This window comes from Toxotes jaculatrix, chromosome 22 (assembly GCF_017976425.1).
Source record: "Toxotes jaculatrix isolate fToxJac2 chromosome 22, fToxJac2.pri, whole genome shotgun sequence".
Lineage (NCBI taxonomy): Eukaryota > Metazoa > Chordata > Actinopteri > Toxotidae > Toxotes > Toxotes jaculatrix.
Genome location: NC_054415.1, coordinates 10119541 through 10140959, shown reverse-complemented (window position 1 = coordinate 10140959; position 21419 = coordinate 10119541). Strand labels below are relative to the sequence as shown.

At 43.1% G+C, this 21419-nt stretch overlaps 1 protein-coding gene across 4 annotated transcripts in view; it reads right to left on the bottom strand.

Annotated features, from left to right (window-relative positions):
* The window catches only part of dock4b (dedicator of cytokinesis 4b), a 104584-nt gene extending 91702 nt beyond the window's left edge, over positions 1-12882 (bottom strand). For all 4 annotated transcript variants that reach the window (XM_041030055.1, XM_041030056.1, XM_041030057.1 and 1 more), the window contains exon 1: positions 12732-12882. In XM_041030055.1, coding sequence (XP_040885989.1) covers positions 12732-12768 — 37 coding nt within the window. In that variant the 5' untranslated portion in view covers positions 12769-12882. The remainder of the gene's footprint in view (positions 1-12731) is intronic.
* Positions 12883-21419: the final 8537 nt, after the last annotated feature.

The following is a 21419-nucleotide window of genomic DNA, read 5'->3' as shown; positions in this document are numbered from 1 at the left end:
ATGCTCTGCCAGCCTTGGCAGCTCAACTCGGAGGAGGAACTCCACGAGGACTGTCAATTGACAGCCCATCAGCCATCACATTCTGTGTCTGTCTGATTCTCCCCGCCTCGCTGTATCTCCTTCTCCATCTCACCCATATCCACGTCTCCTTTCCTATTCAGTTCTCTCTCCCTTCATATTCTCCTCACTTCCTTTTGTGTGGGTACTCAGTAAAGCCTGGCATACGATGCTTGGGTCAGTAAGTGTATGAACATTACACTGATAATGCCAAGGCTGAAACAATTCATTGATACATCAGATCAAAAGACAATAACCAAACAATTAATTGAATAATCAAGAAAATCATCAGATTAGTTGATGATGATAATAATCAGTGGTTCCGGCCCTAAATCTAATGCAATCAGGTGCATAACACTTGATGCATTTTATCAGACAAAACTCTTCACACAAGTAAAACAGAAACCACAGTGCCTCACCTTGTCAGTTTTTAATAACAACTTGGAGTCAACACTGTGCATGAGAAAAGGAATGGATTCACCTCAAAAAGCCAAAGCACACTGCTTTATTAAACTGCAAAAGTTCCAAAGCCTTTATTATCGTGGATACATGATTAAAAACGAAACCAGCACATATGGACCACACACTGGTCTTCCACAGGGTCAAAAACGATTCCCCTTCTTGTGGTTGATGTTTGCCTGCTTGGGGCATTAGGAGCACCTGCTTTGTGTTATACTGCTGTCAGACCCAAGTAGCACTCCTTCCCTTGTTTTTTATTGGTTGGAATCAATTAGGACAACTGAATTCATCATGGTACTATTCCACTAAAAGCCAATATGAAATCATACTGAACTGTCAGCTCAGCCATACCTCCAAACTAAACATATAATAGTCACAAGCCTCTGACTGTAATGTCTGTCAGACACCAGGTAACATATCCAAAAAGCATCACCAATCACCTGATTATATTTAGGTTTAATTTATAGAGGATAGGACTGAGGTTCCATCCATTCCCACTACTACATGCCAAACAAGCAGAGTCACAGCCAGCCACTGTCACCCAGTCTGTATTCCTAGGTGGTGGTCCCGGCAAGGTTACTGGTGTACTAGGGTAGCCTTGTGCAAAACAGATTATGGCTGCTGTCCCGATGAGGGCCTGGGGGAAGCTTACGGGTGACGCACCACCACTGATGATGCCTGGAAACATTCACCCCAACAAATCAATGGCCTGGTTCCAAGTCCATTCAATCACTACCATTACCACACTAACCTCTGAACTCAATACAAGCTGGAGGAGATGGAGCAGCTGAATGTTATGAAATGCCGAACCGGGTGCATGCTCGTACCTGAAGGTATCATGATGTAGCAAGCGCTGGAACTGTGAGTCATATCTAAGCATGGTCCAGGTTACTGTCCAAAAGCCTCTTCAAAAGGAAAAGAGGCAGTTGAAATCACAGGCTAAGAAGTCCTTCCTTTTCTGCTTCAGATAACCACAGACAACAGCAGCATCAGCAGCCCTACTTAAACATATGTCATAAACGTGTGCAGTGCTGCATGCTCCATTTGTGCATCCGTATTTTTAGAATCAACATACTGATTATGTCAGCACGGCACAGCAGAAGGCCCGAGCTGTTCTGAGTGAAGTGAAACAGAGACAGGAAGGAAGACAATGAACGGCTCTGCCTCGGCTCGGACAGCTGCTCAGGCATGCGAGTCACTCATCATGCATCCTGGCTGTGAAGAATGTGTTTTGCTCTTCACTGCTCCAAGTCAGTTTATTTCTGAGGGTGATAGAAAAGGAATATGCCTTGTTTCGCTGCTGTAGCTGCTCACAAGCGAGGTGCTGCGTAAACAAAGTCGAGAGGATGGGATTCATGTTTCAAAGACAAGAGACATAAATCAGTGATGTTAAGCTATCTGTCTGACTGCTCTTTCAAGTTAAAACTAATGAAACAACATGAAAGCATCTTTCTTCAAAAAGCTCAAAGTGCTCCAAGACTGAAAGATGATACTGGGCTTTGTGATGACCATCAAGGTCAAAAAGGAACCAGTGACAGGTCATTAGGCTGTAGATAAATAGGCAGGGGGATATGTGATCCAGGAAGAGATTTCCATTATTGATCCATTAACAGCAGAGATTACTCTATGGGAAAATACCTCTAGTTGGACTGTGATGCTATTTTCAAAAATCAGATACCCTTGGGAACAAAACAGAAACCACCACAATCTCAGTGTGTTCACTTGACCAACAAAACCATTTGTGCTTCGAAGGATCTTCTGCAATAAACACCAGTAAATGTGGGAATTTGCTAACTGGCATCCATGCTTCTGTACTATTTCCATTCCAGCGTCTGTATATTTTATCTGAGGCCAGCTCTCAACACAAACTGCTTGTTAGCAAGAATAGCTGGGGGCCTCACAAGGTATGAGAACCATCCACTGAGAGGGAAGCAACTACACGATCATAGTTTGTGCTCATGTTGTGTGCATAGCTCGCATACATACAAACAATAAATATTCTCTGCTATCATCTCTTCTGCTGTGCTGAACCAACTGCCCGAGGTGTCCATCGCCATCATGGCCCAGACCAAGTGCTTTTACTCCGCACACAAAGGCTCCTGCAGCTGAGGTTTTCCTTTGCATTTCCCCTCTCGCCCCCACACAAAGGGGATCCATTTCAACCGCTTTTAGCGGCGCCACTTTCCGCTTTTAGTTCTCCAGACTCCCTCCCCTGAGGGTCTGACTGGTGGAAGGAGGAAAATAAAGACACCAGGTGGATGCTTGGAGAGAGGTGAGGCTTGTGGCAAACGAGGGCACTCAAGCCAATCCCACCGTGGCTGGATGTTGTCTTTTTTTGGTAGCGCCTGGTAGACAGAAAAGAAACTGATACTGATGCTGGGAAACGACCCTGATACCTGGTTTAGTGCTGTGTTGCTTCATGCTGTCGGAGAGCTGGCTCAACATCTAAGCATCTAAGTTGTTATTAAAGGAAAGCTTGAAGTTATGAAACATACATTTGTTCAATTTCCTACTAAGAGTTAGATGAGAACATTGATACCACAAACTAAAGCCAGGAAATGATTAGCATAGGCAAGCATAAAGACTGGAAACAGCTAAACCGGGACAGTTCACTTTTTAAAAAGGTTTAATCAAACAAGAGGTGGACTGAGCCAAGCAGCCTGTTCCTCCTTTTTCCAGTTGCTATGCTAAACTAAACTAAGCATCTGCTATTTATTTAGCATACAGACATGAAAGCAAACAAATATATTTCCCAAAATGTCAAACTTCTCATTTCACAACATGAAAACACATTAAATGTCTCCTCCATCTCTTGCAGTTCTTTTTTTTTCTAAATGACAGGAGAAGAAAATCCAAGCCCACACAGAATCACCAGAAGGAATCCTCTATGTAACTTCTAGAAAATGAGCACAAACAAAGCAAATCAATCCTACAATGCACTGCGATGCCAACCTTTGGTGTTGCTGGAAGAATGCAGAAAAGGCCTCATTCAATCAACGATGAGAGGCAGGAAGCCGGAAGACACTTGGTCTTCTCCCCTCAGACAAACAAAACTTCAAATGATTCAGCAGCTCAGATGTTTGGCGGGTTTATTCACTCAAGACAAGTATTTAACTAAGAAATCTGTTTCTGTCTCTGCGTAGTTTGAAGGCTTTCCTCTTAACTGGATAAACATTCCAAATAGGAACAGTCCCCGCAGAGAGATCGGGCTGAAAAGAGGAGACGTAAGAAGTGAACTGGGTCGCAGTTGGAGGTTTAGTCAACCTGATGAATTAAACAGACTCTCTGAGGCAATAACACTCTACAACACCCACACAATTAATTAGGGAATTCATAAGAATCGTTCAGCAGGAGAGAACCAGTCAGTTTTGAAGTAATCATATTTTGGAGCTTTGTCACTGAGATTGGAGTTAATCTCATTTCAAAGTTGTAACTCCTCTGTTCTTTTGTCCCATAAATCGAAATGAAGCTTTCGAAAGCAAATGCGGAATATCATACATCCTATACCTTCTTCTACTACAGAATAAAGCTATTTCAATCAGCTGAGCAGCGATGCATGCCAAAAATCAATTTCAATCGGCCCCAACACTTCAGTCTCTTCAAATTGGCTGAAAAAAAGGGAGCCGTGACGAAAGGGAGCGAGTGAGCTGCGGTGGGCTGCAATGAAAAGCCCTTTTGAAAGTCAACCTGACATTAAACTGGTTTTTCTGTGCGCGGGCAGAGAGAGGAAGTGAGGGGAGTTGACAGAAGAGAGGTGAGGAGGATGGGCGGCGAGCCAGCGCCTCGCATGCAGCAGGTTGGCGTGCAGAGGAGAGCCAGGCCATCGTCTCAACCACACAGCGAGAGCAGGAAACAGATAGCTCACACACACACATGCACGAACCTCGAAAGGGGGACAAAGAGCAAATGTAGAATCCGCATATACACTGATTCAACCGCAGCAGAGGTGCACACACACACAGACACACACACAATGAGCAGTTAATAAGACAGCTAACAGCAGCCAAGGTCAGAGAGGCTGCTGCCCAGAAATCAGCCAGGCAGCAGCTGATCCGCCCAGTGTGATCTTTACAGAGACACAGAGAGTGATGGAGACGGCAAAACAGTTCAATCTCACACAAGACGGAGAAGGATCTGAACCGATCAATGTCACTGCCACAGCTCTTGAGCCCACAGTCAATATGCACCACTAATATGACATACCTGAGGTGTTTGTGTGCAGTCTCTCTCTGTTTGCCAAAGAGATTTTCATGGTCATTTGTGAGCTGATCATCTCTAACAGCAGCTCATGGTTCACGCGTTTGCTTTTTATAGAGACAGAAGTAATCAACAGCAGAGCGTGAATGACAGAGATATAGCATCACTCTTGTGTTGCTTCTGCTCTGTAGCCTACGGAGACAAAGAGAACAGAACTCTATTGGACAGAAACCGAACCCAGTGGAAATACCATCTGTCTACCTTCTGCATTCACTTTTAAGTAATAGACACATGACATCCATCAACTGACCATAATGTTCAAGCTTTCCATTTTTTCACAGTTTACATAAAAGTTTACATTAACAGTGGCTGATTTGCCACAGAGGTTGATGAAAGAAGGTCTCGATTTTGCCAGTTGAAATGACAACTCTAACTAGTTGATGTTATCAGCTGTAGCTAGCTAATTAACACTGACTCTGTGAGGTGGCTGAAAACCCTGTCTCAGTCTCGAATTTCCCAACAGGGATTAATAAAGTAACTCTTAATCTTAATCTTAAAAAGGGCTGCTTGGAAGGGTGGTTAAAAGTCCTTTTTCGATATCTTGAAAATAGTGAGCAACCAGGAGTAAGAAGCACAAGAGATGAAGAGCACAAAGATGTATACAATCTACTGTGAGGCTCTACTCCAAAGCCTCTATAGTGCTTTATCATTTTCATACCTGCAGTCCACTGAGACTGCTGCAAGCACACACCCAGAAATCCAACATACAAGCAAGCATACGAGCACATGTGTGCAACATCAGATGCACACAAAAGTGTAGCCACAAACATGAGTGTATCCATGAATACATGAACCTTATCGCACAAGAGGCAAACACACACATAGCATCTGGGGATATCTGGGACAGGTGAGCATGGATTCAGAGGAAGGGAGGGGAAAAAAGAGAAAGAGACACATGTGGAAGAGAGATAAAGGTCAAACAGACTGCAGCACAGATAGATGGAAGTGGGCTACTGAAAGAAAGGAATGAGGGGGGATAAAAGCCAGACAGAAAAGGAATGAGCGATAGATGAGGAAAAAAAGAGGCAGAAAGTGAGATAAGGGTCATCACAGTGTGACCCTCTGTCTCTGGAAACAGTTCACTCTGCAGGATTGAGCGGGAGAGAGGAGGGGGAGAGAGAGAAAAAGGGGCAACAGGAAGCGAAAGGAAACCAATTCAGTGCTGTAGAAACACAACAGCATTTCCATTTAATTAAGGCACTACGAAACCAAAGCAGAAAGAGAGAGGGAACAGATGAGGCCAGGGACAGCACTGTGAGCCAGTGCCCCAGTCGAGGTCGAGCGCTGGCGTCTACCAGATTTCTTTCTGAAGACCTTTCACCCTCTTCCTCTGTCTATGTCTCCCTTGTTGACATTAATCCTGATCGTCTCCTCGCTGATAAACTCCTGACAGTGTCCTCAGTGACCTGATGTGGACAGGAACACTTTTAAGAGGAACTGAGTAGAGATGAGCTGTACTTATCAGGGCATCATTTTATTGGTATTTGTATCTTAGTACTTAGGTGAATTTAGGCCATCTCCACAATTGCATCATTAGTGTCCTGTTGTGGGAGTCTATCCACATTAAGCTAGTGATTTAGTGTGAGTATTGTATGCTCATGTACAATTGTCACCCTTTTTTTAAAATAACAAGACAGACCAAACTTTTCAAACACAGCAACATTACATGCTGTTGTTAAACAAGTAGCCACCTACCAAAATAGAATGAAACTGACAAAGTTGTAAGATAAATGAGGAAATATGACCTGACAAAGCATTTCAGTACTTCTGATACTCTGAACAAAACAGATTTGAGTTTTTTTTGTTGTTGTTGTTTTGGGAAGATGTATGAACAACAGTGGACATGTAGAGTATGAAAATGAGTCCGCATTAGTGTGGACTTGTGTTGCTGTGAAACCACAAAGGGAGGTGGAGAGAAGAAGAAGAGAAAAAAACTGCCCCAGTACAGATTTGGCCTGATGAGGGTCAACCATCCCTCAGAGAGACAGAGACTACACCACAGACCAAAACAAAGAACCAGACCACTGCACCCACCATCTTCTCTGGTTACACATCCCCCAACTGTGTGAATGAGAGTGTTAGAAGGCAATTCCATATTCAAGAATTAACAGGGTAATTTAGGACAGACACAACCACGGCCATTAGCTCCTCACTTTCTTAAATTATGCATATGTCCTTTAAGCAAGGCTTGACACTTTATTAGCCATCAATAATCCATTGATGATATAAGATTTAACCTGAACAGACAATAACTATTCCTTTTTATTAGCATGTTAATAATGAATTAAGCATATTAGTGTTAGTAACTTGAGGGTGAGCAGAGGTGGCTATTACTAAAGTGAGGCTTATGGGAAAATGGAAGCCTTGAGGTCATTACGATGCACTGGGTCACCCACACAAGCGCTCGCACAAATCAATGTACACTTCCTTTATGGTCAATACATGTGAGCGTGGATTACAGCCACAGGACACAGATAACTGATGCTGGACCAGCACAGGCGATCATTTTTCTGCCGTATATGAGCACAAAAAAAAACAAGTGTCTCTTGACGCATAAACAGCTCTTCTCACCCGCCAATCACAGTGATTGTCACCGGCAGACACCCTTCATTTATGAAAATGGCGTGTCAGTCATTTTTTTTTTCCCCCTCCGGCCCACTCAGATGACAAAAACACACACATACACACTCTACGCTCGCCTCCACTAGAGGAGCGCTGCTGATCAGTTAAGCTGCTGAATTCCTAATAGGACATATCCCATTAACCTCTCTCACGCAGGGATCACAGATTGATATTGAGGACGGGGAACCACAACCATACTACACCACACCAGGCCTTCTACAGAGGCGGAGAACTCTTTTTATCTCCACAAGCCACAAATCTCTTTCAGTTTTTTCGAAAACAAAGAAGATCCCATTACCAAAAACCAAAAGCTCATTTTGTTTGCCAGGTTATTTGTTTTGTGTGTAGCCCTGTGCATCATGACATAGGAAGACATCTGTCGATGACACCTCGACTTGGAGATGGACATTTTTCACTGTTTTCTGATATTATATAGACCAAGTGATTAATCGAGAAATTTAGTTTCAGCCCTAAAACCGGTAGTGCATAAATGAAGCAATAAGAAGGATATTAGTAAACACCAGACTGACAAGCATATGACACCAATAATTCCTCTCAACCCTATATGAAATAATTGCAAGTACAATAGCCATGTACGTTCTGGTAAAGCAGAAATCACTCGGCCATCTCAGAGTAGAAGCATCATCTCCCTACGGCATGCAAACTCCCCGCAGCTGCCTGTCTCAACATTAAACATGGATGAGGACAGACAATTGCAGCATATCGGCTTGTTTGTGTCACCAACTCCAATGGGATTCACAGGGGTGTCCCCAGTGTGTGTGTGGCGGCAAAAAAAAAAAAAAAGCTCAAAGGAGGTGAAGAGAAAAGAGGTCAGATATTTTCATTTCAGCAAGGGTCCCACAATCGTCTCCTTCTCCTGCGTCTAGTGTCGCTGAGTCTAAACAGACAGACAATGTTTGTGTGGTTTCTGTGTTTTCTTTACTAATTGAGGGCTCCATAATAAATAGAGCATGATTTAATTGAATAACACAAACGAACCAGCAGTGGCATTTCTCCAACTGTCCTCACGTCTCGGGCCATGTTTGTGCTACAATGGCTATTATTGTCGGGGTGAATCAGCGCCGAATTAAAAAAAACTGAGCCCGTCATATGTCACATGTCCGTGTAGATTTATTTAACCCTTACATGATGCACACACCAGGGAACAGCTTGTATAGTAGTGGGCCGGGTGATTAACTCTGTGGCTTTCATTTTTGAATTTTTTTTTTTTCTGCATCTGTTCAAGTCACAGGGGAGCCTCCCACAGTCTCCGTCCATGCTGAATGACTGCACTGGAGTAGTATGTGAGCAAATTTGTGTGCGCACACAGAGGAGAAGGGGTGCTATCTCTGCAGATGGAGACGAGGCGACGGGCGAGGAAGCAATTACAAGCTGGTAGGCTTCGCCTCACCACGCCCCCGCCCCCCACCCTCTCCCATACATCGCCCTGGGGCTTGCTGCATTAGGGAATCATGGATATAATGGTGGAATGGACCTCAGGGCCCCCTCCAAAACAACCTGCTAATCCCCTATGGAGTGGAGGGTGGGGGGGCGGCAAGGGAGGAGGTTGAATTTTAGGGGTAACAGGGCAGGGTGGACGCGGCGACAATGAGTCCACCCCTGACACGCGCCAGCAACTCCCGCCCCCCCATCAAACACAGCGACACCCCCCAAGGGAGGAAGCAGCAATGTCAGCCATGGGAGAGCAGAGCAGCAAAGCTCCATCGCAGCCAGGCCTTCAGCAGGGACATTCAATCAGGCTCCATTCTGCCTTCTATCTCATGGAGCTATAGAATGGAACAGGGTTACATAATAAATCAAGCTTTGCCAATCAAGCTTTGGTGGAGAATTCAACTTGCACGCACACAGATCTGAACCAGCTCGTTAAAATGGTTTAATTACGTGTCTAAATTATGATGAGGAATGACATGCTTGATTGGCTGTATCAAGGGGCCTTAACGAGGAGAAAGGCCCGACTCTGTCTGCCTGTCTACAGCATTAACTCGACGTCTACCGTCTTCAAACATGACACAATGCAGCCTCGAGTATTTTCTGTGGTCGGTGACTGAGTCAAAGTGTGTTTGTCCTCCCTGACATTTACCATTGTCTTATGGAGAGACATTCTTGTGTTCGTCCATCACCCGAGATTCACTAACCTCAGTTCTTAATCATCTAACTTCATGCTTTCATCTTATCCTCCAGCCCATCTTTGCACAGAGAAACATGAATTTGAAATAGCAGACTCTCCCTCTTGGCTCAGTCTAATGTCTCCATATCCCGAGCCCAGCAAGTCCATTTAGGAGTCAGATATTAACATCATCTCATCAATCTTCCAACCTTCTTGCTTCAGGTTAAAAATCAGTAATCACGCTACTGGTGGGCTAATGGGAGCCTTAACATCAACTCACCGAGAGGTCCATTCATATTTCATCAATGGCAGTGGGCCTCCCCGCACCTCGCTTTGCTAGTAAGGAGAATCAACATCAAACGCTGCAACCTTCCAATTACACAGTGAGACATTCAGACCTCATCTCGATTTGGCCCGAGATCAAATGTTCCTGCAAGGATCCGAGGAATTCCAAGCCCTTTTAGTTAGCCTGCCTCCCTGTCAAAAGGGGATAAAATGTTTGCTGAAAGCACCTGGAGGAGATCGCATTTAAAATGGCTAAGGTAGGGACTTACTTGTGCTAATATTTAGATAGCCGACCGGTCTGCGTAGAAAAGCAAAAAAAGCTGCAGATCGATGATGTTAATTCTACCGAGGTGTGATTTCACTCAATACCACTTCAGGTAGTGTTAATGCTATAAGTTGTGGAGACCTGTGGAAAGGCAACAGCTATTCCTCTTGGCATGAATAATTTGGGATGAGGTTACATCTGGGTGAAGGTATGTTATCACAAGGATAAACATTTATCCTTACTCCCTGAACAATTTGGAGACTAGCTGATGGAATATTTTGCCTTGTCACGTGCAAGAACCACGCTAAACCGCAAACAATTTTAAGAGTGGAAATGTAAAGCCTTTAATCCATGAGATTATGTGACAAATATGGAAGCTATGGGCTAAGTTTTACCGGGAATGTTTTGTGCCGAAAATAAAGGCGTCTCTATACGTCATCGTAAGTGTTTGACAGATGGTCAAAAAGCTTTGTAAACCCCCTCCCCTTACATCTTTCCTTCCGAAACTGACAATCTGAAATTCACACCTGCTTCATGCCGTGGACCGGCGTGGTGTATTGAGGTGAGAAAGTCTCTCAAGCTCACTTTTTTTGGTTACACAGCTACTTCTGCTGCTCTTTGTAATACAGCTTTTATAGGATAACCCTGCCCACATGATGCCCCCTACAGCACCCAATAGTCTCTCAATAGGCTGCAATGATCCACGTGAACAGAATGAATAGCATCCTCTCCAGACACTGACAGGGGATGTACAGTACAAGCAAAACCACAGATCAAAAGCACATCAGCTTGTCTTATCCGTATACTCCACTGTTACCATTACGACAAACAAACCTGTGCTACCGAACAGCTTCTCGCTACATCTCTGTGTGTGTGCGTGTGTGCTTGCAGATCATGTAACCTGAATTTCACAACAGGAAAACACCATAGTTCCTTCCTCAAAAGGAGTAGGCCGCAAAGAAGTGCACCGCTGCCAAAACATGTCTTAAAAAATAAATCAGAGCCAATTAAAAGAGTATTATTGTTGTTATTGGGAGGAAAAGGGATAAAGACCCTTAATCCAATTAACAGGGCCCCCTCTAGCAGTTTGGGGACAATAGTGAGTATTTAGCCTTCAGAATAAATGTCCTCCTTTTATCCAGCCAAGTGAACTCTTGACAGGAGGGAATGGGTTTAAGTAGCTGAACGGAATAAATCTATACACCCCTATCAAAATATGGAAGCTATGTGCTCCGGGAGGACTCTGCCCTGGACAGGATAAAGTAGAATATAATATAACCACACAGTAACTGATGTCAGGTCTTAAGCACTTACATAGACGGGGAAGGGAAACAAGTCTATACCAGGGGAAAATTTAGCAAAGTGCCCAGACCACAGAGTGTGACAGGGAGAGGCCAAAGGCCAATTTCTGGTTCACTGTGCTTCACTGCTTTCAGGTCACAGTGGAAAGGTGGCACCTTGAGCATTTTTTGGCCGAGAGGCAACATTTACAAGAGCCTGGGAGCCTTATTATGCAACCCCATAAGATACATACAGGAAAACAAGCTCACCAAGGGAGAGGAAAAAACGTGTAATTGAGATGATTTAGCTTTTATCAAATCACAGATTCATTCGTTTTGATTAACGTTTTTTTTTACAGGCCACTTTTTTTTCCTGGCATCCTTGCAAAATATTACAAAATGATTACTGGCTCGTTTTCACTGAGGCTGTGGGATCATGTAGGGACCAGAGCATCACACACAGAGCAGACCAGCATCTCTAGGGAATATTATTATGAGACATTTAAGCCGCCTCTCAGCGGCCGCATCTCAATGAGCCTATTCTATTTTTTTTTTTTTTCCTTTTTACGCGTAAAGACTGGCAAAGAAGAAATTCCTACCACACCAACAGGACAAAGTCTGTGTGGGATTTTTTTTCTCTCCCTCCTCAGTATTTGGCTTTGGCTGCGTTGTTGTCGCTTGTTTGTCTCACTTCACTGTTTGATCCAGAGCCACCGACAGCCTGGAACAATGCACTGTAAGATACACACATTTCCAGGACCTCTCATGGTCTAGAGCAATCTCAATCCCTATTTACATAACAGAATTAATAAAGATATCTTTGCTTTTTTTGGGGGGTCAGATTTGCCTTTCTTTCGAAGAATTGGCGGAGGTTGAGGAAATTGTACAGACATTCAGCGACTGACTGTGGTAAGCAGCTGTTTTTTTTTTCCCCCATTGAATCAGACACAGAGGAACGAGAGCAGATACACAGCACTTCTGAGTCCAAATAGCCCACTAGTTTATATCCTGACAATGCAAAGGGGAAATAGGGCAAAGCTGGAGTAGAGGAGGGGGGAGAAAAATCAAAATGTGGCTGTTCATCAGGCAAACCATGGGGGGTCAGAGCGACAACCTTATGCTTTGCAATGTGGCAGTGAGATGAAATCCAAGCTCTCATCTCGGGCTGTTTGAGAAGAAAGCTGATGCTGCCTTACATAATAACACTCACTAAAACACTTTGGTGGAAATCATCCTTCGTGGAGCCTCTTCACCTCCGCAAGCCCATCCACACACATTATCACATGCCCTACAGCTGAACGCGAGTCAACGCAGAGGACAGCCGTTTAAAAAAAAAGAATACACACACATACATACAACATAAAGGCAATAAACTTACCGACGCCGTATTTTTCATGTTCAGTAGGTATCCACATGTTTACGGTGGGCACATTTAAGTGAGTGGTCGGAATAGCAGCGAAATGCAGGGTTTTGGTGCTGGGCAACGCATTCTATTGGTGTGCTTTCCTCCGGTCTGTAGTAGGAGTCATTGTTTAGGTTACAGAGGGAGAAAGCGCTGCTGCTGCCGCTGCCGCTGCTACTCGTAGTGATCCGGAGACGTGCTGCCTTCACGTGCAGTCGGAAACGTGACCACTGCTGGGTCAGCGTGCATGGAGAGTCCCGTGAGATTAGATTGGTTTCGTGATTAGGGGGCGGAGAGCATGAAAACTGAACTAGTATCATGTTTAAAAAGATGTATTTGAATACTTTCTGTATTTTTGTTGTACATTCAACATTTTCTTCTCGGCTATTTCGGTACAAAAGCACTTAAAAAGTCCTCCGTGAAAGTGTAGCCCATAAATTATATTGGAATTATTTTATGGACTACATGTGATATTTTTTCTTGTTGTCATTTTTTGTATCATTAGCTGTTTTATAGTCTATATTAACATTCTGTAAGTGTACCTCTGATAGTCTGCATAGGCAGGTTGACCAATTTTATAACAAAAGTTATAAAAATGATTAAAACTTGCAATAGGCCTTTTGCTTCTCCTGTTGCATTAAAAAAATAACAGATTGTTTTGTTAGTCCAAATGCAAGACTTTCGTAAAGGAGCCGAGTATACTTTGCTGCTACCTAGCTTCTATCATAGATACATGGTTGTAAAACTGGCAGCTGAGATTTATAAACGTGTAAGAGAGAACGAGATTCCCGAGGAGTCCTTGAATGCAGCAGCCAGAAACGAAAGCGATGCTGGGACTTGTAGTTGCACCCGGTGATGTCTATGAAGACCCCCCTTGTCCTGAGCATCTTCACATCTGAAGACTCACCAGGGTGTTCTTTCTATTGTGTGTGTTTTTGGTGTGAAAGTATTTTTGCATAAGACTATTAAAACGATATCCATGCAGTTTCCACGACACTGGTGAGCAGCAAGCTGTAAGATATTGGCTAATTTTTAAAAGAAGGCAAAAATAAGAACCTGATGAACTCACTGGTTTACAGGGAAGCTCATCTCTCACCTCCCATAACAAAGGCTTGTGAGCAAAGATATAGATTTAGCCATTGAAATGCACGTTAGTGACCCATAATATCAGGGTATTGGAGTAGAACATGACCTTGTACCAGTGGAGAGTCCTCTCTTGGACACAGAGGCCTTCTACTGGGACAACTAGTGCATGAAAAATACATGAGACTGTGTCAGGAAGGAGCAAAAAAAGCTGGAGGGAGTTCCACAGCCAAAATGAAAGAGTTCAACACACAGCTCTCAATGTGTTTATGGGCAAGAGCGAGTGAGTTTGTACATGACTGCGTGGTATGTGGGTTGAGTGCTGTACACCCAATGTCACACATTTTTTATGAGCAGGCTGTCCTCACCATCTCATACATCCATGTCACTCATACATTTTTCCCTTTTTTCTTTCATTCCGTACCAACTCTCATCATCTGTCTGGGTGAAGCCCGTGTTGTGTTTGAGTACAAAGGATTTTTTTTTTTATAAAAACCCACTCTAAAGCATGTTCATTTCCCATGCTGCAAATGGTGCATTAAAATGCTTTGAAGTGTCAAATGTGCCTCTCTTTTCTCTCTGTCTCGTCGCTAGTTTGCATGTCCACTTACCCGTCCACCTTTGTAGTTCATATGGTGCATTATAAATGGATGTGCCATGAAAAAGCAAGCAACCAGAGGCACGCTGCCGGCTTTGTAGGTTAAAGTGCATGCCGTGTGCTCAGGGCATCATGGGTCACATGTCACCCCCTTTTCCTATCTGCCCTGTTTCTCTCACTGTACACAAACACATAGTGTGTAGAGTAAATGTCATGTATTAATGAAAAAGTAGACTAGGACATAGAGCTGGATTAATTTTACAGTGCATTTCCACATTGCACAAGCTCCAATTTTTCTGATTGGAGAGGTGGGGGGGTAGCGGGTACAGGGTGCAGCGGGGTGGGGTGTGGGGGATTGTCGGAACGTTCTATTCTACAAATGAATAAATCATAAGCCGGGGAGCAAAGTAAGAAGGAAACCCCGTGGATTCATCCCTGAGAGGACAGAAGACTGGAGCCAGTGTGCTCTTTTAGAAGTGGAAACTAGACTATGTTCTACATCAGTGAATCTATGTGCAAACTTCAGCTGCCATCATATTCTGGTTGTGATTGCAGTGGAGAAAAAAATGTGGTGAGGCAAACAAGAAAACAGGAATGGGACAGATTCCCATCCTATGCTTTATTCTCCTACTCAAAGGAAAAGGATTTTTTTTTAATTTATTTTGCAGCTAAAGGTACTGGTGACCTTTCAGATTCAAAAATACAACATGAAAGTCCTGCTTATATACCAGAAATGCTCATTGTACTTATCATTTTGTTGATGTACAGTACATTTTGTTGCCATACTCCTGCACGTTTACTTCAATACAATTTTGAATGTAGGACTTTACCCATGTGTCACTGCGAGCCCACAGACTGACACAGAATGATGAAGTGATGAAGTCAGGTGCTCTTTCTCCTTCCTTTCATCTCTTCATCTCCTCTTCCCTTTCCACTTTCCCTGCGTCCATTCCCAGTGTCCTCACATTTCTTCATGTTTGCTCAGAGTTTCATCAGGGGGGGACCCATATGTTCCCTGCAGGGTGTAGGAGTACTCAGGAGTTCGACTGAAGATGATGGAGGGAAGATGGAGTCGGCCATTGCCACAGACTACCCCAGATGGGCTCTGAAGATTGCTCAGCATTTCTGCCACTCAACCACCAGTCTCTTTTCATCTCTGGCCCATGGCCACAAATAAACAGAACATCTGTGACGCATAAATCAAAATGGCTGGGGTGAAGAGAAAAGAAGAGAAGAGAGGGGAAGAGATTTGTACTTTGCTTCAGCCTCAGCCGGGACTCCTTATTTTCTTTTGGGACATAAACAAGTTGTAGCTAACAAAGGAGATTAAAGATGGCATGGTCAGTGATGCGTTTTAAAGCCACAGTGGAGCTTTCAAGTCTCATTATGGGACAAACCAGGTTTCTTTTTCCATGTCCTCCCTTTTTTTTCCTTTCCTTACAGAACCCAGCCCCTTTGGGCATCAAAATACTACATAACTACAACCGGTTTTATTTTTCAAAAAGTGAGATGACACAAGGCTGATTTACTTTGTTGGCCGGTTGGAGCAAAAATGACGCCGGCTTTTCTCAAGAGAACGCTGCCTATCACTTCTTCTCAGCACTTCTCAGCTTTGATTTAATTCACACCAGGATGTGTAGGTCAGATGGGGGAAAAACATATGCCTCCCTCAGCTCACACGCAGCATGCAATATCCTCACCTCCAGTAGAAACAGGCCGCTAAATATAGCCGAGAAAATAGGCTGTGCCTTACAACAAAAACACTCTTCTTTGTACATTGTTCCATAAGAAGACTGAATTTTACAACCCACTTCCTTTGATAAAGGATCTTCGTATAGGAATAATGTTTATAATTACTTTGCTTTTCCTAGACAGCACATTTACAGTACTGCCACATTTACTGTAGCTTAGACACGGATTAGCAGAATTTGCTAATTCTATACATTGTATAAAATACCTTCTTAGGACATAATCCGCCTATAAAAGCCCATTCATATTCACACAGCTACGTGGGTCTATGTACACGTGCATGTAAGTCAGTAGGATTCATCCTGTGGGGACCAAGAATGTCTGTACAAAACTGCATGGGAGCCCATTTCATAGCTGTTGACCTATTTCAGTCTGGACTGAAGGTGATGGACTGACTGACCAACATTGCCATTCTTTGAGCTACATCCCGACTGCTGCTAAAAATCCTTCAAAACCAATAAAAAAGCCACTGGTTGCCAGATTTCTGAGCATTATTTTTGATATTCTCCATCAGAACAACTCGAATGATGAAGCAGTATCTGCAGATCCTAGTGACTCTGGATGAGAGCAGCATATCAGCTCAACTTTTCTTCCTCCTCTCCGCTGAGCCTTCACTTCAAACCTTGTTTTGGTTGGATGTAAAAATAGACCTCCTCCATCTCCCTCCTCAGCATCAGTACGGAATGCACCATGGATGAGTTCTCATAGGTTTGATATGCAAAACCACAGTCAGAAGCGATGAAACAATGAGGATTTGCTGTACAGGAATGGATCCTGTCACCTGCAAGTGTTCACCATGGGAATCAAAAGACTGAAAAGTACAGTGTTTCCCCTCATGTTATCTCTTATCTAGTTTAACTGCTTCTCTGATACACCCAAAACGTTTTCTATCAAAAAGCTCAAGAGTCACTGCAGACGAGCGAGATCCAATTTTTTTTTTTTTGTTGCGTTAATGCTTGTTTTCAGCTGCTTTTCACCTTTGAAAATAAATCTTTGCTCCCTCAGTCACAAAGTGTTTCAGTTCCCAACACATTCCCTAAGCACAAAGATCTTTGATACCCACGGGATCTGTTTCAAGATATCAGCAGTTAAAAGGAGCAGCTCAGTCCTCTTTACCAAACCTCATCTGTTACCTACTTTAGCCTATAAAGTGCTCTTTTTCACCCACTTTTACCTCCAGGAAGCCTCTGAATAGACGAGCACTACAGCTGCCCACAAAATTCATCATGTGGTCATTTGGCACCATGACAACAATCAAGACATTTTTATTTAAAAGCTGGTTGATTGAGTGGTCCTCTACTCCATGATGACCTCGAGCACTTAACTCTAAGTATCTGTATTAACAACTAGATGTCCCATTGTTTATTGGTAGTTATATTTATACATTTATTTTTTACAGATATTTCCGAAATGAGTTGTAACCCTAAAAGCTGGAGTACCACATTTTTTTCCAGGTAGCAGTTTTTGGTTCATGGTAACAGCAGGCCACAGACTGGTCATTTATGAGTGTGTTTTCATGACTAACATGCTCTGCTGGGCTCCCACATCCCCTGTGCTGTTTCACATTGTGGGTGCAATATTACAGTATCCAGCCACCTGGACCCACCAGCGAAAACATAATTGTGCCTGCGAGTGTATTTACACACACACACACACACACACACACACACACACACACACACACACACACACACACGCACATATATATTCTGGACAGATGGCTGTCATAAATGGCTGTATCTGTTAGCAAGTTGAAAGCAATCCTTGGCAATGTGTCCCCTCCCCACACCTACTCACTGACCCATATACATGTTTCATCTCATCAGCTGACAGCACACTCTCTCTCTCTAACACACACAGATAGAAAAACAAAAAGTCACATGCTGTGGTTTGAAGGTAACAATTTAAGACTTAAAAATGAAGATAAAATAAATAAAGATGAACATAGCGATAATGAATGTTTGTGGTTGTAATATCGTCAACTGACCGTCCACTGACTATCCTCAGAACAGCGATTGTCCAGTCACAGCCAACTGTAACTAGGCCCAACAAACTCGTCAAGCTTCAGTTTCTCTCCACATTTAAGTGATGTGCATAGGGCTGGAGGAGCAGCCTTCCTAAGCTGGGGTTGTTAGCATGGAGAAAAAAAAGTATTTTCCTACGATCTTACATCTTTGCAATGCCACAACTTAGACTCTTAGCTTAGTCTTTCAGCACAATGTCACATACAGGATATAGCCATCAAGTTCATTTCCAAGAGTTCCCATATTAAAACAAGTCAACTGAAAACATTACAAACGTTGCCACCCCACCCTCATCCCTGTAAATTACATTTGTGCGACGCAAGAATGGAAAGCTTGAGCATGAGGCATAGCAACAGTAACAGAGAATGGTCAGTGACAACAGTGACCACACGCTCCTAGGTCATAAAAGAATTAACATTTGTTGTTTCAGCAAAGACCAACGGACTTTCCCATAGAAAAATCGTCATTTCGTGTATAGGAAGTGACCACATTTTATGTGCTAAAAGTGGATTAATAAGAATACAGAAGTAGAAATGGATTATTAGCACACACACAGAGTCACTAAGAAAACAGCAATACCTGCACAGAACCATAACTACACTGACAGAAAATGCAAAAAAGAAAAACGAACAAGAAGAAAACCTAGATATACCGGAGAGTAGTATAAAGGAATGAATCTGTACTTCTGTACAGTTTCCTAATCTGGTCAGTATTTAAATTAAAGAGTCATCATCAGATTAAATAACACGTTCAGAGTCCATGTTTAGCTTTGCACAGACATGCAGTCTTTTGTTTCTTGGCTTAGTCATCTATCTTAGTCATATCTGTAAAACCACAGACTAGCAATAGCCTGACCAGCTCTAAGTGCTGTTTGCTCTTTTCTGGTTGGTGTTTAGTTGTTCTATCAGCCTGTTGGTCTGTGGGTGTTGGTGTGAGGAGCAGTCTGTGCTGCGCTGAGTGTAACCGCCCCACCTACATCCTCTAATACCCATAAAGAGGTGGTGTATGAGATTCACTAGCGGGTGAGCTGATAATTTCTGCTTTCCAGATGCATCAGGCCCTCGGTGCACGAAAACGTTGTGAAAGGTGTGATTACCATAGCTGCACGTTTACATGGACTAATAACATAAAAACATGCTGACACATGTAACTGTTGCCTATGACACCTCTGACAACATGGAGTACTATCAGTCCGATGGGCTGGAATAACATGCTGTTATTGCCTATGCTTAGATTTATTCGAAGGTCAGCAGTTAGTTTATCTCTGGAAAATACATGGCTGCAGGAAGTGTGACTTGAGACCCAGAAAAACATTAATTTCCATATCATTCTGCTTACATTATCGAGATTACTATGCCATGTGTGATCACAGTGAATATGTACAGTATTCAGTGTATATGTGCATCTGCTTATGTGGCACCAGTGTGTTAGAGGCAAATCGGGGATCCTAAACTCCCAAACAATATGCCAAGCAAGTTAAATGAATTTTTTTTTTCATTTTACTTTTTTAATGTTGCAAACTTACTAATCTCACATCAGCGATCTTGATTTTATTTAACTCAAATTTGGTGGACAGATAACCCAAGGTCAACGAACCAGTTAATTAAATTTTAGTGGTGATACAAATCTGGGATTTCCGACATTATATGATTATCTTCTTCATTACTGTTATGGTGAGCTCATACAACAGTGGGAAGGTCTGGCAGTCTCCAGGGCCTCTACCAAAGAAAGACAATAAAATCCTGAAGACAGATGATAAACAAATCGTAGCTGGTATGAAGGCTACATTTTTTTTTTTGCTCAGAGTTGGCAGCTACCAGTAGTAGAATCAGTTTCGCTTTTATTTACGCCCAAGCTCCAAACTGTTCTTTAAGGACCCTATACAAATAAAGACTATTCTTAATAGCTATTGTTATGTATCTATGAGTGTGTGCGTGTGAGAATGGCTGAGTACCATAGAGTGGCTTTGGCTTGTCAGCGAAACCAGAAACAGGAAAGACTGATCTGGACAGATAAGTCAACAAAATTACAAATCACAGCAGGATAGGAAACAGCCGAGATTTACTGTCTTGGGAAGCTTTATCAGGCATACTGTAGAATACACATATCATTTACATGTTTTAGGTTCAATATCAAAATCAAAAACAGCCACAATGGTGTGATATATTTTAGCATCACTCTCTTTTTACTTACCTGTTTTACAGCCGTGTGTTAAGATGTTAACCAAAGGAAATAATCAATGCTAATTTAACTAAGAGTGTAAATTCAGCACTATGTCAGTTCTTGTTAAAGTCTGCACCATTAGAGTCTGGTGAACACTTTTCGGTGGTTTCAAACACTCCACCCAGAACCTTATCGGTTCTATCAGAGAACAAACAACACTCCAGTCAACACGTGTCAATACCAAATAATTGTCACTGAAAAATCAACATTCATTAACAGAGGATGATTTCCCGTGCATGTGCGTTCTTAAGCATCAAGTGTTCTTGAGACACCAGGGTTACAAGTAGAAGAAAGGGGATAAAAAATGAATGTGACAGTGAAAAACCATGGCAAATAAACAGCATGTGTGTGTGTGTGTTTCTGTGTGTGTATGTGCTTTCACTGCATTAAGGCACAGATGAAAGCTCATGGAGGGAAGGTCTGCGCCTCCTGCCTCAGTGGGAGACGCACCAGGCTTTATGCCGATAACCTTCTGACAGTGAGGTGAGGGGGTCGGTGAATTGCTGCTCCACTCGCTGCAGACAGCAGTGCAACACAGAGATATCCACACGGATGCAAGAGCAACACACATACACACACGCACGCACAGGGGATGTTTTCAGCACACAGCGACATAAAAAATGTAAACGATAGGGGTAGCGAAAGCAAGAAAAAAGGAAAAAAGGAGAGAGAATGGAGCAAAAATTATGAAATTGACAGAAACAAGGACAGACATGCAGTGAGAGGCGTAGAGAAACAGACAGCTATGGACAGATTTGCTGCAACAGAGAGACAGAAAAACAAACACAGATCCATTCTGCCTCCCACATCAAAAGCCTTCTCTTCCAAATGTCAGGGCAGCTGGATATCAGGCCTGCCTATGCTTCTGTGTCAGGCCCATCTGCCCTCCTGGTTTGACTTGACTGTCAGGTGTCTTCTGCAACCAGAGCATGCACTGCAGTGTTTCATGGTTCACATCTGAGATGCAACTGCAGCTACACGGCAGTG